Raw genomic sequence first — 15,496 nt, forward strand, 5'->3', positions numbered from 1 at the left:
CCCAACCTCTCGGTCGCGTTTATTTCGTTAATGAGCGAGCGAATGGGCGGGCAGATTAATGAGGCCGTGCCTCGCGGCTGACGCCACGACGCGCCGAATATCGACGGGGACGACCGAGATACGCGGCGGCGGGATAGATGGTGGGTAGATACACGTGATCTGCTCCTAACTCTAACCCGCGACCGTCCCCGCGCCTTCGCCCCCGCGCGCCGCGTCGGTCGACCCTCGGTGAGTTACGAGGGCTTGGAAATGGACATCCATATACCGGTCGCCCCGACATAACGGCGTAGCCGCATAACGCGGCGTTAACCGACGCGAGAATCACGACGGGTGATTCTCGATAACGCTGCACCGACGCGATTCGATATAAAGCATATGGAACGAATGGAAATAGCGATGCGTCGTATAACCGCGCGGCTCAACGTTATAGAAAGCCCTGCGCGGTAATGCCCGAAAATCGACGCGACATGGGGCAACAAACAAACGAGAGCCTTCCCGACTAATTGAAGCTGCAGCACCAAAAGAGGTTCGCGGGCATGAAGCAACGAAGGCAACTGAATACCGAAGTAACCCGTAATTCGATAGTATGTACCCTTGGAAGCTGCACGGGCGCGCGTTCCAACGCCCATTTTAAGAGCGAATCTCCCTTAATATCGCAGCCGCGCTGCAATCTATTAAATCGCTCCCCAAACAGACGCGGCGCAAACAAGCGCGCCGAATCAGTTTACCTTCTTCAGATCCTTGCTGGCGTCGGCATCCTCGGCTTTTCGCTTCTCGGTGATCTTCGGCGCGGGCACCGCCACCGCCGCCTCCCGCAGGGGCTTCAAATCGACCTGCAAAACGAAAATACGTAAACCTCATTACTTATTCCATCGCGCTTCCTCCATTATATATACTGAAATAGCGGCGTTGACGTGATCTTAATTTTCTAAATATCGGGCCGCTTTTAACCGGCGCAAGCCGCGAGACGGTTAAAGTAAATCTGCGATGGATTAGCGGCCCGCGGGGGACGTCCATCGGATACAATGGACACCGACAAGGCATCATCGACCATTGTGTATCCGGATGTTGCCCGTCGATGTTGCCGCAGGCGCGAGAGCAGGCGGGCGGCACGCGGCAAAGGCAACGGGACGCGGGCATCGATTTATGGTAATTCGGTTAACTCGTCTCTATTTTACGCGCGCGTTTACGTTCCACATACTAATCCGGCGTTAATGGGACGAGTAAATACAGAGAGCAGTTTCCCCCCTCCTCTCCCTCCCCCTCGAAATCCGCGGGAGCATGATTTGACGCTTGATAATTCGACACTGCTACACGCCCGGCCGCCCGGTAATGACTATCCCTTCACGTCGATTCGCGAAAGGACAGGCGGGACGGACGGAAGGACAATTAATCGAGCAGGGATTTATCGTCAAATCTTAATCGGTATCGCGAATATTGACGCGCGAACTTGCTGAACACGCTCCTCGAGCGATCCGTTCGAAAGCTCGCGACGCTCGACGTGATCGGGCAACGCTTGAATTAGTAACCATTTCGCGCTTTCGTTTTAGCGTATATAATTTAGTTTTCCTAATTAACTTAAACGACAAACGCGAAAGGACAGGCGAAAGGAAGTGTGCCCCTTTCAGCCTCTTCCACTTTCCTACGCTTTCTGCATTTAAAGCGAAACAAGACGAATACTCCCCCGGGCCCGTAAGGCGAAAGGGGAGGAAACAAAAAGATTGAAGGTAATTGCAGAAAGTGCAGCTGAAACTTAAAAGACTTATGGTAGTACGTGGGGGAATTTTAGAGTCCAAGATGTCCCCCGTATACCATGTCCCTCGGAAATGTAGATGCAGTTCAGCTGAAGGTTAACACAATTACGCAATCGCGTGTCCCGCCCATTTGCATAACGAGGAATTAACGGGATTACATCGCACGTCCTATTAGCCGTCCGTAATCCTGTCACCGAGGGAGATATCTGGATTATAGGCAAACTTTTACAAATCTAAATTGCCAATACGAGCCCGTTGGAAAAGATTAGATGAGGGGAAAAAAAAAAAGAAAAATAATTATATCGGAATAGAAGAGACTGCGCATAAATTAAATTGCGGCCGGAATGTTGTCGAGAGTTGTATATATAAACTTGGACGTCACGGACATCCGAGAGGAACATTTTGCCACGGTGTTATCGGCATTGTGGTCCATCGAGTCCTGCGGCCTATTACGAAATTCGCTGCGAGCGTGTGAATCGAGAGCGGTTTTCGCGAGCCTGGGTAACATCAGCAGAGCAGCGTGCGGCCGACAAATGACGAACGCACGCAAATCCGGACGAGCGCGGACCGGTCGGGACGAATTAATAGCACCCGCACCGGCCGACGCGTCGAATCGAAATCGAAAGACCGATCGGACACGCGGGTGCCGTTCCGCAAACGTATCGCCGCGCATTCGGTGCGAATGAGGCTTTAGGGTCGGCTAGGGTCGCCCCTGACAACGCCCTTGCCTGCATTGCGGTAGCTCTTTCTCTCTACCCTGGGCGATATCCTTCCACCATAACGCCCGGGGAAATGCCCTGTACGAGGAGAAAGGAACGCGTGCGGAGGCGCACACGCGCTCATGGCGCAATCCTGATCTTGAACTCGCGCGAACGATTAAGCAATCCCGAGGTCGCGAAGCATCTCGCGAAGTGTACAAAAAAAAAGACAAAGAAGAAAATGACATGTCGACTCTCGCGTCGAGACACTTCTCGAGAATAATTTATGTCTGTCTGGACGTCTCTTGCGCATTTCGCGCTTTGATTGCGGAATTGGCTTAGGCCGCCCGCCGCAACTCGTCTCCCTTAAAATAGCCGAAAATGCGGCTCAAACAAGACTCGAAAGATCCTATTTTCACGGTACGTGACTGCGGCTGCGTCTCCATATGTGTACGTGTGTGCACGTACGCGCGCGTGCATACACACGGTCCACGAAGTGGTGAAAACTTTCTTCTATATATGGGATAAAAAAGAATGATGAATAACTTGCTCGACGCCGAATTTCCCCCTCCCACTGTATTCTGCGGAGCGATCCGCTGTTGTTGCGTCACACTTTTGGACCATTAAATCCCTCGGTAAACGTATAACATTAATTATTTGCATCCGGGAATTTCGAGAGACCTACCTAATGCGAAGACATTTGTCACGGAAATCCTGATTTTCGCGAGATGAACTTGACGAGAAGCTTACATAATATACGAGAATACATATATATGTAATGAGAAGTTTATATTATGTCGGAGTCGCTGTATTTATCAAATCTTATGGAGGAGACGATTTCCGAGGTAAAAGCGACCGCGGCGTTGCCGCGAACGTTTCTCGTCACGCGGTATTTATGAATAAAACCCGGGGAGCAGCGGCCGCGACAAAAGGGACGGAAGCGTCGCTTTTCTTCGGGAAAGCGGGACGCCCCATTGGGATTCATCCATCACCGGCGATATAATTGAGAAAGCAGATCGCCCGCATTCAGAATTTACATTTTCAGCGCCGCCGCTGAAACTCAATTTATCCGTTTATCCACCACGTCCCCCGGATGGACGGACAAGCCGAGGTAATACACTTCCGAGTCATTAGCGAGGGAGTCTTACTTTGTGTCCCGTTGATGCCGCGAATTTTTTTTCACGAATTTCCTGCGGTCGCACCGGCCGTTTTACCGGCCAAATTGCCTGTCCTTGTAACTTAATTTCGCGCAATTTACAAGATAAAAATGTGCGCGACGTTTTCAAGAATTCGAGAAAACTCCATTAACAATGTTATCATAAATGGCGTTAAACGAAAGCACGTGAATATACGTGTAACTTGTGATATCACGTTATGAAACGTTAGCTATTCGGTCTATTTTTAGACTGTGTAAAAACTCGGAAAAATTAATAGGCGACCAGAAAAAACAATTACGAGTCTTGTGACTATACGTATGCATAGTAAATAAAAACAATTATTATTTTTTTTCTAGCGAAGTGACCGCGCGCTACTTCCATATCAACCTTGACTGAAGCCGTCACCCAGAGAGATCTTTCTTTCACTGTGAGCGCGGCTTGCACACTATAACGTCTCAATTAATCGCGCGCGGAGCGCCGCCGCGTTACGGCCGACATTTAATCGCAGTCCCCTGATCGCGTGTAACGTTTAGTGCTGGCTCGTTAGTGTTTACGCGTTTATTACCGTGTCTCGATACATAACGTATAATAATTCCTAGATTGACGTTTCCGGCGTTCGATGACGAAGAACACGGAATTGGGAAATGAACTTGGGGGGGAGGCCGGCTATATGATTGAACGGTATTATTATTAAGTCGATTATCACGGCAATGGATCATTTCATTAGCGGCGCGAGCGCGTCCTCCGCTTTACTGCCTTCATGAATATTTCAAGGTATGCATGACTGGCTTAATGATTCCTGATAATAATAACTCGTATGGCCGCCGATTGATTCCATGCCTCGACGTCAAAAGAATTAGCGATTAAAACGTAACGTAACAGCGTTGACGATAGATATGAAGAGATGAAAGGAGGTATTATATAGCCGTTACCGCGACCGCGATGTAATGTTCGCATCGAAAAAACGCTCGAAGGCCCAATATTTCAATGGCCGATCGATCGGCATGGAAACAAAAAAAAAAGTGTTTGTCAGGCATCATCGGGCCGCGTTAATTAATAGTCGTTCCGAGTAAAACGGCCGTCCCATCGGCAACGGTAGCAATAATAGTCACCAACGTGACAACGATTTATCATTTACTGCGCGTTGCATCATAACCGGGCAGTCGTTAATCTTTATCACGAAGAAACTCGACATTATGAGCTACATAACAATAATACCATATTAATGGCCAATGGGATATAAATATTAATATCGAGGCATATTGATGCGAAAAGTGTTCACGGAACTGAGTGTGTGCTGAATGCGAAGAAAAATACAGTTGAAGAACTAAAGCAATCGTGCTAAAAGCTAAGTTCCCTCCCGTTACGATATAGCTGAAATATTTACAGCGGCGTAAACGAAACAGAATCGTATGCGTGAACGGGAGCGGAACGCGTGGCGCATTCGTGATTGAGACACCGCGGTTCGAAGGGCACGATCGCGTGTCAAACGGCGAGCGTTATTGTAGGAAACGAATTTATCCGCGTGCGTGTAATTCGCGGAATAGCAATTAGGGAGATATTCCCGGCGTACACGCGGCGGCGGCGGCGACGGTGTAAGATTTAAACGAGAAATGGCGCGGTCGGGAGAAAAGGTGCGGTGTTGTCTTCGCGTCTGCCTTATTATCCAAATTCGCGAGTAATTCGAAGCGGAACGAGCGCGATGGAGGCGGCGTGGAAGCGTTAGTCGCGGCTTTGTTAAAGGGGGTTTCACCTTTGCCGGCCGTAAAATTAGCCCTTGTTTCATGAATTTTTTTTAAGGAAAATTCTATTATATACAGTAAAACGCGAGTTTTTGCATAAATTTATGGTATTATTTGAACAGCAAAAAAAATATTTTTTATTTATATAAAAATGTATTTTAATGCCTCCAAATGGCGATTGAATGTGGCATGTTTTTCGAGCTGACAGAAGTAATTACAAAAAAACGAATTAAGATATCGACTTGATTCTTTTTTCCTCTTGATCCTAATACTCGCGTTTTACTGTATATAATAAATTTCCTGAAAAAAAATTTATGAAACGAGGGCTAATTTTGCGGCTGGCAAAGGTAAAACCCCCCTTAAACTCGGAACGCCTCATTTCCTAATGGACACGGCGTGAAGCCGGGCCTCGCCCCTTTCTCTGTCTCTCTCCATCGTATTTTCTTCGTCTCCGTCGAACCCGTGTGTCTCGTGACTCTCTCTCCCTCTCTCTCTCTCTCTTTCTCTTTCTCTCTATTCGATAGTTAAATACCATCGGTGAACGGGAAAAGGCGAAGCTTTGTTGAAGCTTTAACCTCTCCGCGCGTTCCGCGCGTCTCGCCGCCGCGCGCTGCAGACGATTAGACCGGCAAAACTTTTCACGGCGCGATTATTCACGGGGTGTTACGTTTCATCTACGGATTCTTTGATCAATTTGGAACGACCAAGCTATGGCATGGAGCCATAACAGAAACGTCGACGGGGGCAAAACGACTGCAGCTAGGCTTCGCGCGCGAGCGCAAATACCTTATTCTTCATTTAATTTCCGTTGATCAAAGAATACCGAATTGATCAAAGAACCCGCGCGTGGATGAACGCACGTTCGCCTCGGAATCCCGAGAAATCCCCGTATTATATTCGCCGCGCGATGTACATACAGGGCGGAGGCAGAAATACGAGCCATAATTTCGATGCAAAGGCTATTCTCTATCGCCAGGACTCCGCTGCTAAAATATAACGTCGTAATAAATTATCCTGTAATAAGGGAGAAGAGGACTATAAATGTGCGCTGTACTGCGCCACGCGAAAATTCCTTCGTTGTAACTACGAACTTGCAATTTGTCTAGTGGCACGCAACCCATTCTCCTTGTTGCATAGTTCATCGAATTGTCGTCGCAGCGATTACAATCTTCCAAGACCAGCTACTGCTGTTTGATTAAGCCCGTATAATTTACCGTGAAAGCTGCGGTCTGAAAGCAGCATATTCGAGCGAAAATTGCACGAACAGCGCGCGCCTGCAGCGTCGTCGTCGCAGTAGTGCTCGAGCGCCGACGCACGTTATCCTTTTCGAATGACGCAGATATAGATGTACGTAGGGCTACCCAGGTTTTGATCATCACCGTGACATTTTGTCGCGTAAAGTGTCTTTGATGCGCAAAATTAAAACGCTTCGACGGCTGAGCAAAGACAGTCTTTCTCGTCGCAAGATATAATTAATAACTCTCGTCCAGAAAACCAAAACGGATTCAAAACGGATTTTCGATTAGAGCATTAGACAAAAAGAAAAGACGTTCGATAAAGGGACACTGTTGGGTCTCGTGAGGATAATAATGTCAACAGCTCACGTTTCGACAGTATTTAACCAACCTAACCCCGGTTGGCCCCTAAAGCAAACATGTTCTTCCGACATTTTCCCCGAGATTGCGTTAAAACTAGTTCATACAACCGAGACTGACGAAGTAACGTCGTTTGCCGTGAGATACGGACACTTTATTTACCCGCGATATAAGTCTTCGGGACAGTCTGACCTTTCGCGAACGGCTACCGTCATCCCGGGCCATAAAACTGAAACTGTTTTATCAATACGAAAACTGGAGAAAAGAGAGAGAGAGAGAGAAAAAAGGGGCTCGGTACACCCTCGCGCACCCCGCCTCCACCGTCTTCGCCGTTTCATCGTATTTGCCGGCAAAATGCAATTTGCAAGTCAGCGCTAATTTATTTTCACCGCGGACGGACTTCGCAGCGGAACTTCGTCGGCGAAAACCGAGTCCCCGACGCTGCCGTCGCGCGAGCTAGAAGGACGCGTTGCGTCGCATCGCTCCGCGCAAATTGCGAAGTTTCGAATGCGCGCATTGAGTTCGCGGGGAGATGCGCCCTCGCGAAAGTGGTAAACTAAACACCGCAAAGCGATATAATCGCTACGCTTCACGATTAGCGAGCGAGTACACCGCGACGCGGAGGGGCGGGGGAAAACGCAGGGAATACGCGGTTCTCGAATCGAGTTGACATATTGCGCTATATGCGAATACAGAACGCGAGCAAAACTTTCTCAACATGATCAATAAGTTAAATCGCGATCAGTCATGAAACTAAACTATACGAACGCGCGGGCGCGCATATACGGTTCCCGGTCCCTAATGGGATTTCTTCGGCAATATATACGTGTATATATATATATATATACATATTTAAAAGCGTGGCATTCAGGTTAGCAATCACGTAGAAGTCGAGAACGTGGCTTCGAATTATTGATTAAGAAAGGTATTCGCAAAATATATCGCAAATATATTGTTAGAAAACGCTTGCCAATTCCTTGGCTCCGGCGCGGCCATATCTGGCCATATAAAATATGGACAAACAAAACGCACTCCTGGCTGCATAATACCCAGTTACTATAAATATTTTGCAAACGGCTGAACGATCCTCTCGTCGAGTGGCTTTTGGAGGGATCGTCCGGCTGCATAAGTACGCCGATATATAGTCGCGCTGCACCAAGCCGGAAGGTATAAAGAGGATATATTTTCGTGTCTAACTTATTCAATCGCTCGCTTCTGCCAGGGGGACGGTTCTCCGTGGACGGAAAGTCTTTCTTTCGAAGACAAAATTTTCAGTTTTACATCGTGCCTCGAAATATAATCTGCCTAAATACACGTGATATACTTTACGTCTAAAATCCCGCATCTAAAATCGTCCCGAATCTCTTCTTGCATTATTGCCTGGCATTGTTTAATCCGTTCTATTGATCCCGTCTAACAGCGAACACATGTCGGCGCTCGCGTACGCGCCCCCGCGGATCGAACAAGATGTTAAACTTCGCGTGTCTTCGCGCAATCAGAGATGTTTCCACTTCACTGCGATACGTGAGAAAGTTTTGCTGTAACCGCGCGAGCCATTACGGCAGAAATCGTTTGTCCTTCGAAGGCGAGCGATAGGAGAGAGGCGCACGACGAATCCTCGCGCGCGGGGGGGGGGGGGTTTCGCAACGCACAAATCGTAAATGGGATAAAGAAAAATTCAGAGGCACCGGTGCGGAGAAATTTAAATACGAAACACGCGCGCCAGGTGAGTAACCGCGGCTTTAATTAAATTACACGGGGGGATGGAAAAAAAGGGGCGGTGTGACGCGGCGTAATGAATGCGCGACACGCAACCGTTCTTGATCAGTAACACACCCTTCTTTCTCGAGACTGTATATCGTGTATCCTCCAATGTAAAATAAAAATACGTAAGAAAAGAGAACGATCGTTCGTGTACAATTTTTTTTTCTGCACGGCTGCAGCATGTCGAGAGCAAGAGAGGGAGGAAAAAATGACACGATCCCTGCCACCAACGCGGGGGGGGGGGTGACAAGTAGTTCTCGGGCATCGGCCGCGATGACACAGACGGGACAAAAAACCGGCGGGAACAACAACAAGGTTAATTGAAATGCGAATAACGAGAAAAAATGGCACGAACCGGAGGGGTGAACGGAACGAGCGGGCGGCACGCGATGTCCTTTTGATCGGTCTCTGCACTTTCTCTTTGCGCGCCCCTCGTCTCTGTGAGAAAGACGAAAGGAGTGAAAGGGGAAAAAGAGAAAAGAGGAGAGAGAGAAAGAGAGAGAGAGAGAGAGAAAGGGAGAAAAAGAGAGAGAAAGAAAATGATAAAGGGGGTTGGATTGCGTGCCAATATCACGTATATATTCCGCGGCACGTACGATTCGTACATGTAGCACTGCTCTGGACACCAGTGGCGTATCCAAAAGCCGGATTAAAGCGGTGCAGCGTCGTAGAAAATATTAATTATGCACCCTTTTCAACTTTTAGATGGTAGCTTTCTGACACGCGTGAAACACGGGTACGCGCTTTGAGTTTTCGACGGTCGGTTCACCATGATTTCACTATATGATTAAAGTGAAAGGTGTGATTAATATGCTATATATATATATATATATATATACACGAGTCGTGATTCGCAGTGGAATACGCGGCGAAATGTCCCGAGCCATAAGTCAGCTGTAAGAAGCTCAGGATATTTTTATTAGACGCAAAGGGGGAAACTTATTCGCAATAAATCGTGCCTCGTCACCATTCTAATATCTCGTTCGACGAGAGCGCGGGACTCATAAAGTGCATTTAGATATAAATATAGTATCCGCGCAATATATCCGGAGACGCATATTCGTAGCGTCTCCCGCCTGCTGAAATATCACGTCGACGTCGGAATAATTTCCCATTTCTGCATGTCCCTTGAGCTCTTATTTTTAACAAAACTCGCCGCGGCAACGGCGCGGCGTCCCTTCACATTTCCTCGACTTTCCATTCCGCGTAGAAACGTATTTCTCGCATTCGCTATGCGGCGCCGCTCGATCTTGCTCTCCCAAGAGCAATAGGGACAAGGCACGCTTGTACGACGAATGAAAAGCCGGGAGTACGGAATAAAAGCATAAATAGAGTTCTTTTGTGGCGATGAGGAACACCATTCATCCCAGTGTGCGCCGTCGTTATAACGTAAACTTACAAAACTGCACGCGGGACCTAATTGCCTTTATACTTTCGTGGAAGATCTCGAGTAAATCTCATGATTAATTAACGCTATTAAAATTAATTGAGATATAATTAATAGCAACTAATTAACCCTAATCCTCGAGTAATTAGCATCGCTCTCATTTTTCCTTAATTCCGCGCACGCGGTAATATCCGTATCATGTAAATGGTTTCTTTCCGATATAGTTAAGGGATCCCGCGGGAATCTCCGCGCACCCACCTAATCGACGTCGTGTCCGTGTAAGCAAGCCAAGCGGGCGAGGATGCGTTTCAACCCCCTCGATAGCTACTGGCTACTACTTGTAACGTGACAGGCCGCGCGATGCGTCGGTGTGCACTCAACGTCGACGGCTCGCCTCCCGTGGATGTTCATCGGGAGCGAAACGCCGGGTGCATTAATTAACGTCGTCAGTAGGTATGCACCGACGTTAACCGCCATGCACTCAGAATAACGAGGACGGCGGGGAAGGTCGGGTGCGCTTGTTCCTGTGTCGGACGTTCCCGGGATCGACCGGAGTTCTGCGGTCAAGTAATATGCATTTAATTCAATACCTCGAAGTTAGTTACGGCGATCAATCACCCCGTTGGCGCCCCGCGAACAGGCGGGAAACGGGGGAGGGAGGGAGGAGAAAAGGAGGCGTGTGCGTCGAAGCCGCTCCCAAATCCGCGATTGCTCGCGCTCGTCAAAAACTTTCGCGATGGGAGGAAAAAAAAGGAGCGAATCTGTCGAAAGGAATCTATTAACGGAAACGCGTCGGTAGTAAGCTCCGTAAGTTCAACGTGAATTCCAGCCTCTCTTCTCACAATTCGCGCGTTCTCATCTCATGCGCTACGCTCCTCATTTGTTTCCCTCCGGCGCCTTCTCATCCCGCAGATGCACGAAGGAGAGCGAGACGCTTTAATTAATTTCCTCGTCCTGGTGCAAAACGGCGGTTTGCACGCACGAGGACACGTTTCAGCGAGCGAAACGACGCGTACCGAGAGACGCTGATATTTTTATTCAGATAAAAAGTTAAGGGAAGAGAGGAAGAGAGAGAGAGAGAGAGAGAGAGAGAGAGAGAGAGAACGAGGGGTTGTGGTATCCGTGGTTGAATGTGCGAAAGTCGGAGATTGGCGGCGAACGGCAAACGCGACAGAAAAAGGGGGAAAAAGAAAAGGAGAGAAAAAGTTGAAGACACCGGCAATTAAAAACTTTCGTAATACCAGTTCACCACGTGTTCCCAGTCACGAGTGCTCCTTGCCTATATAATTTTTTCGAGGCTATGGACTACGTTTACCGAACGATGACGGAGCAGCGCTTTGCGAGTAGAGCTAGAAAACTGTACATACCTATATATATATATATGTATATATATATATATATATATATACTAATTGGGGCCAACCGCTCTTACATACGCCCTCGGCGTTGAACTATGCGGTATCTCTTTCCCTTCGGGACTGCGGTATTTTAATAAAAAAGATAGCCTCGTGCGCAAAACTAATAGTCACCGCCCGCGCGTACGTTCGTGCTCGTAAAAAGGGTGAGTTCAAGGCACCTCGAAGGCACATCGTATTTTTAAGCAAGCTGAAAGCCCCGGCTGTCGTGCCCGTCATTAGGCGTAATGAACGTTTAATTATAACGGAAAATTATGTGGGTCTGAACGAGCGTATCGTTCCTCGTGGTTATTATCGTCCCCCGCCGCGCTCCGCCGCGTATTCAACCCCGCGGACAGGAAGAAGAATTACGCGCAAGCACGCATCGCGGTGCTCGCCACGTCTTCACGTGCCTCCTCGCGCGCGCGCGATGTGTATTAGTCACGTCTCCCCCGGCGCGCAATAGTCGTTGGGATTTTTTTCCATTCTGCCCTCGTTTTCGCGAGTAACGGGCTCGCGAACGCGACGTCCGTGACTTATCGTTTTCGATTTTTCTCTCTCTCTCTCTCTCTCTCGCTCTTTCTCTCTCTTTAATGCGAGAGAGGGCAAATTTTATTTCGTCGACAGGTCTCTCACGCTGCTCGAAACTGAATCCGAGAGAGGAGATTCGCTCTTCAACGCAGTAACGATGGCGGAATCCGTTCGAATGGAAACAGTCTCACGTGTCGCTTCAAGCCTCCGCACGTACACGAGATTCCCACCGTGCTCGCGGATTAATTTCCTCGATGGTAGATATACTGCCAGGATGGGTACCGTGCGCGCGGGCTTTCTTTATCCCCGGTGCAATCCGATTTCATTTCGCTGCAATCGTATATCCGGGCTCTTTAACAACGCGAGAGAGCGCTCTATAATAGTTATTGAAACAATATAAAGCTCTACCGCGTAGCAATCGTAGTTAAGCCTCGGCAAGTTTCGCAGCTTCGGGAACTTCATTATGCACCGTCTGACTGAAGTTTTAATAGCTGTTACTACTTTGCTACGTTTGCCGCTGTAATTTAGCAGGTTTATTGTTCCGTTCCATAAAGTAGCATACTTAAGTACTACCATTGCGCACATTCCGTAATTAAACCTGCGGCGGTTTGTACTAATTAAAAACTTTCGGCGGTACGGCCTCCCTCGTATCGCAAATTGTTTTTCGAACTGTTCATTCGCACGTCACGTAAAGTTTCTCGGTTTAGTTTCGCAATTTAAAGAGATTGCCCTGCAAATTTCGAAAAAAGATTTCGTATAGAAACAAAACGCACATATATCGTTATATATATATATCAGAGTTCTCACATCCGAGAAACAATTATGTCCGCGCTGGAACAGATTTAAGAGATCGTGATACGCGCGATTTAATTCTTCCTCCTTCCTCCGTGCTTTCGCGTGCCGCAGCTACAGGTGCATAATTCGCGATGTAACGCTTTCCAACACCCCTCGCGTATACCCGCGGTTCCCGCCGACGTTTTCTTTTTTTTTTTTAATCGTCGGCACGACGACGATGCATCTCGAAGGGCGAGGCAGCGGCGTGTCCCCCCTAAAGTGGCGTGAAAGAATGTTGGCCGGCTCGCGCGAGACTCGCGGTCGGAGTATACTTTTTCGCGTGATACCCCACGAAATATCGCGGTCGACTCGCGCCCTGAAAAACTCGCGGTCCGCTTTCTTTCCTGAAAGCTACATAGAGCTATACACTCGATAATGTACCCGGAAGGCAAACTCGCCTCGAACTGTACGAGAGAGAGCCGGCGAGAGTCGGCGAGTGTGCAGCCCTCCAATATGTATAACGTGCATGGCCATATCGCGATAGAATTATTGAAGTGCAGTATTTCGAAAAGCCCGAATCCAGAGATCCTGCGCGTACACACGTGTACCTATATCGCGTCGACTTTCGCGACGGAGGTTATTTCTTCCGAAAATAAAATCTTCCGCGGACAAACTTTATTTCGCAACTTTCCGCGTGCTCCTTCGCCGGAACCGGCATGGCGGCGGCAGCCCTTCGAACGCGCCCCGCGTTTCTTCGGACACCGCGTGTGCACGGGAGTCGAGAACCACTACGCGGGTATCGTTTCGACATGGCTGCACCAACCGATTCTAGAGTAAACTCGAGCGGAGCTCGGGGACTATACATCGCGCGAGGTGATTTCGATCGACCTCGCCTAAGAATTTCGTGAGCTCGGCCATGAGGGGACGGGCCGGGGCCGCTCTTGAAACGCTCGCGATAATATTGCAGGATAAAGCGATAAGCAATCGCGGAAACACGCCATCACAGATTAGCAAATGTCGTGCTCTCTCGTGAATTATAGACCGCGGATCCTCCGCGAGAAAGAGTGATCACGATCACGTAAATATCTCGCGACGCTTCGCTACGCGAGGAGGGGTTGCCGACCTACGAAATTATAATCTCAGAAAGTACAAGGCGGCCTTAAACACGCGTAAGGGCGAAAATCGGAAGCGTCTACGTTACAAAGGAAAGTAATCTCGCTGATGCGTTCATAAAATTATTTGCGCACTCCACGGTCTACGGAATGATTCAGAGGAACTGATCTCTCCTGCAATTTCTCTTAAAGTCGGGCGAAGAAAAAAGCAAGTAATTGTAAAACGCCAAGACTGTAATACAATATTCCTTTGAGTCGGAAGTACACGCCGGAAGTACGGGGGAAACTGTACCGTTCGTTCATATACATATTTTCGTGCTACAAAGGGTAGATGACTAATCCCACTCTGTATTGTAATAAAAGATTGAAGTTGCGAAAGTACCGCGCGTAAAAAAAAAACGGAAGACTCGGCGAATTTTCGCCGTCTAACTTTAATTCAGGCCGCACTTAAATCTCAATTGAGCTCGATCGCGAATTGCGGAAGATTAGGGCGGGGCGAGCGGTACTAAATTCAACTACGCAAACTGTCGGAGAATAAAGCGGGAAGACGAGAGTTAAAACGAGGGGCGGTTTACGCACAGCGATCGATCGACAAGAGGCTTTTCAGTAGTTCGCTTTGGCAAACAGCAGTAATCTTTGTAAGATGCTTTCAAATATGTATAGGTATTCCTTGAAAGTACAAGAAATTCAGAAAATTATCTGGAACACGATATCTCGTTGTCACTTTTCTCTAATAACTCTATTAAGTGTATTATTATCTAATTGCAGAACTGTGAATAACCAATAATCTTATGTATCCAATAAAATATTCAACAAATATTTCAAACTTAATACATATAAATACTCTCTAAATCTGAATGAGTGGAAAAGTTACTGATTGAGTCAGCCTTGCAATGCTAATGAATAAGTAAAACAGAGCCGAATCTGCTGTGCAATTGCCGAGCGAACAGCGAAATACACTGATTTGTCAACGATTATAGCGATTATTCATTTATTTATTAGTGATTTTCGAGAGAATGAAGTTGAATTTCATTGATTATCAGTGATATATATGGGACTGATGCATTCAGTGGATAACCAGTTGATAATCAGTGACAATCCACTGATTCCGATTTAGAGAATACATATACATTGCATTTTAAGAGGATGCTAAAGCCGTCTGTTTTATCGACAAAAATACCATTTTTGTTGGTTACTAACTACTTCGTATTAATCGCATAAAATAAAATTTCCTTTTCCACGATTAAAACACACATGCTAATGTATCTGGCTCTGGTGCATTTTGTACCAAAAACGGGAAAAAATGAAATAATTACAGATTTCGTTATCCATTTTAACCTCAACATGGCGACTAATGCTATCAATTTACCAAAACCTTTACTTCGTGGAAAAGTTAGGCAGGTTATATGCTCGAAATGAAGGCAGAGCCAGATGTGCAATAAAGAAATGAGTATATGTGAGTCGTTAGAATTAAGTATAGAAGCCTAAATAAAGATATATTGGTAACCGACAAATTTGTGTATATGTATGCGTGAGATATATTGATGTGGTAATAAACATGACACATCACTACACACTACTACATCAA

The 15,496-nt window shown here is 47.4% G+C and overlaps 1 protein-coding gene across 1 annotated transcript in view; it reads right to left on the reverse strand.

Moving 5' to 3' along the window:
* Positions 1–15,496, reverse strand: part of LOC105448293 (RNA pseudouridylate synthase domain-containing protein 2-like) — a 120,329-nt gene that overhangs the window by 37,776 nt on the left and 67,057 nt on the right. Inside the window, exon 3 of the mRNA XM_011686795.1 lies at positions 729–833. Within this exon, the coding sequence (XP_011685097.1) occupies positions 729–833 (105 nt within the window). The remainder of the gene's footprint in view (positions 1–728; positions 834–15,496) is intronic.

Source organism: Wasmannia auropunctata, unplaced genomic scaffold (genome assembly GCF_000956235.1).
Source record: "Wasmannia auropunctata unplaced genomic scaffold, wasmannia.A_1.0 LD336088.1, whole genome shotgun sequence".
NCBI lineage: Eukaryota > Metazoa > Arthropoda > Insecta > Hymenoptera > Formicidae > Wasmannia > Wasmannia auropunctata.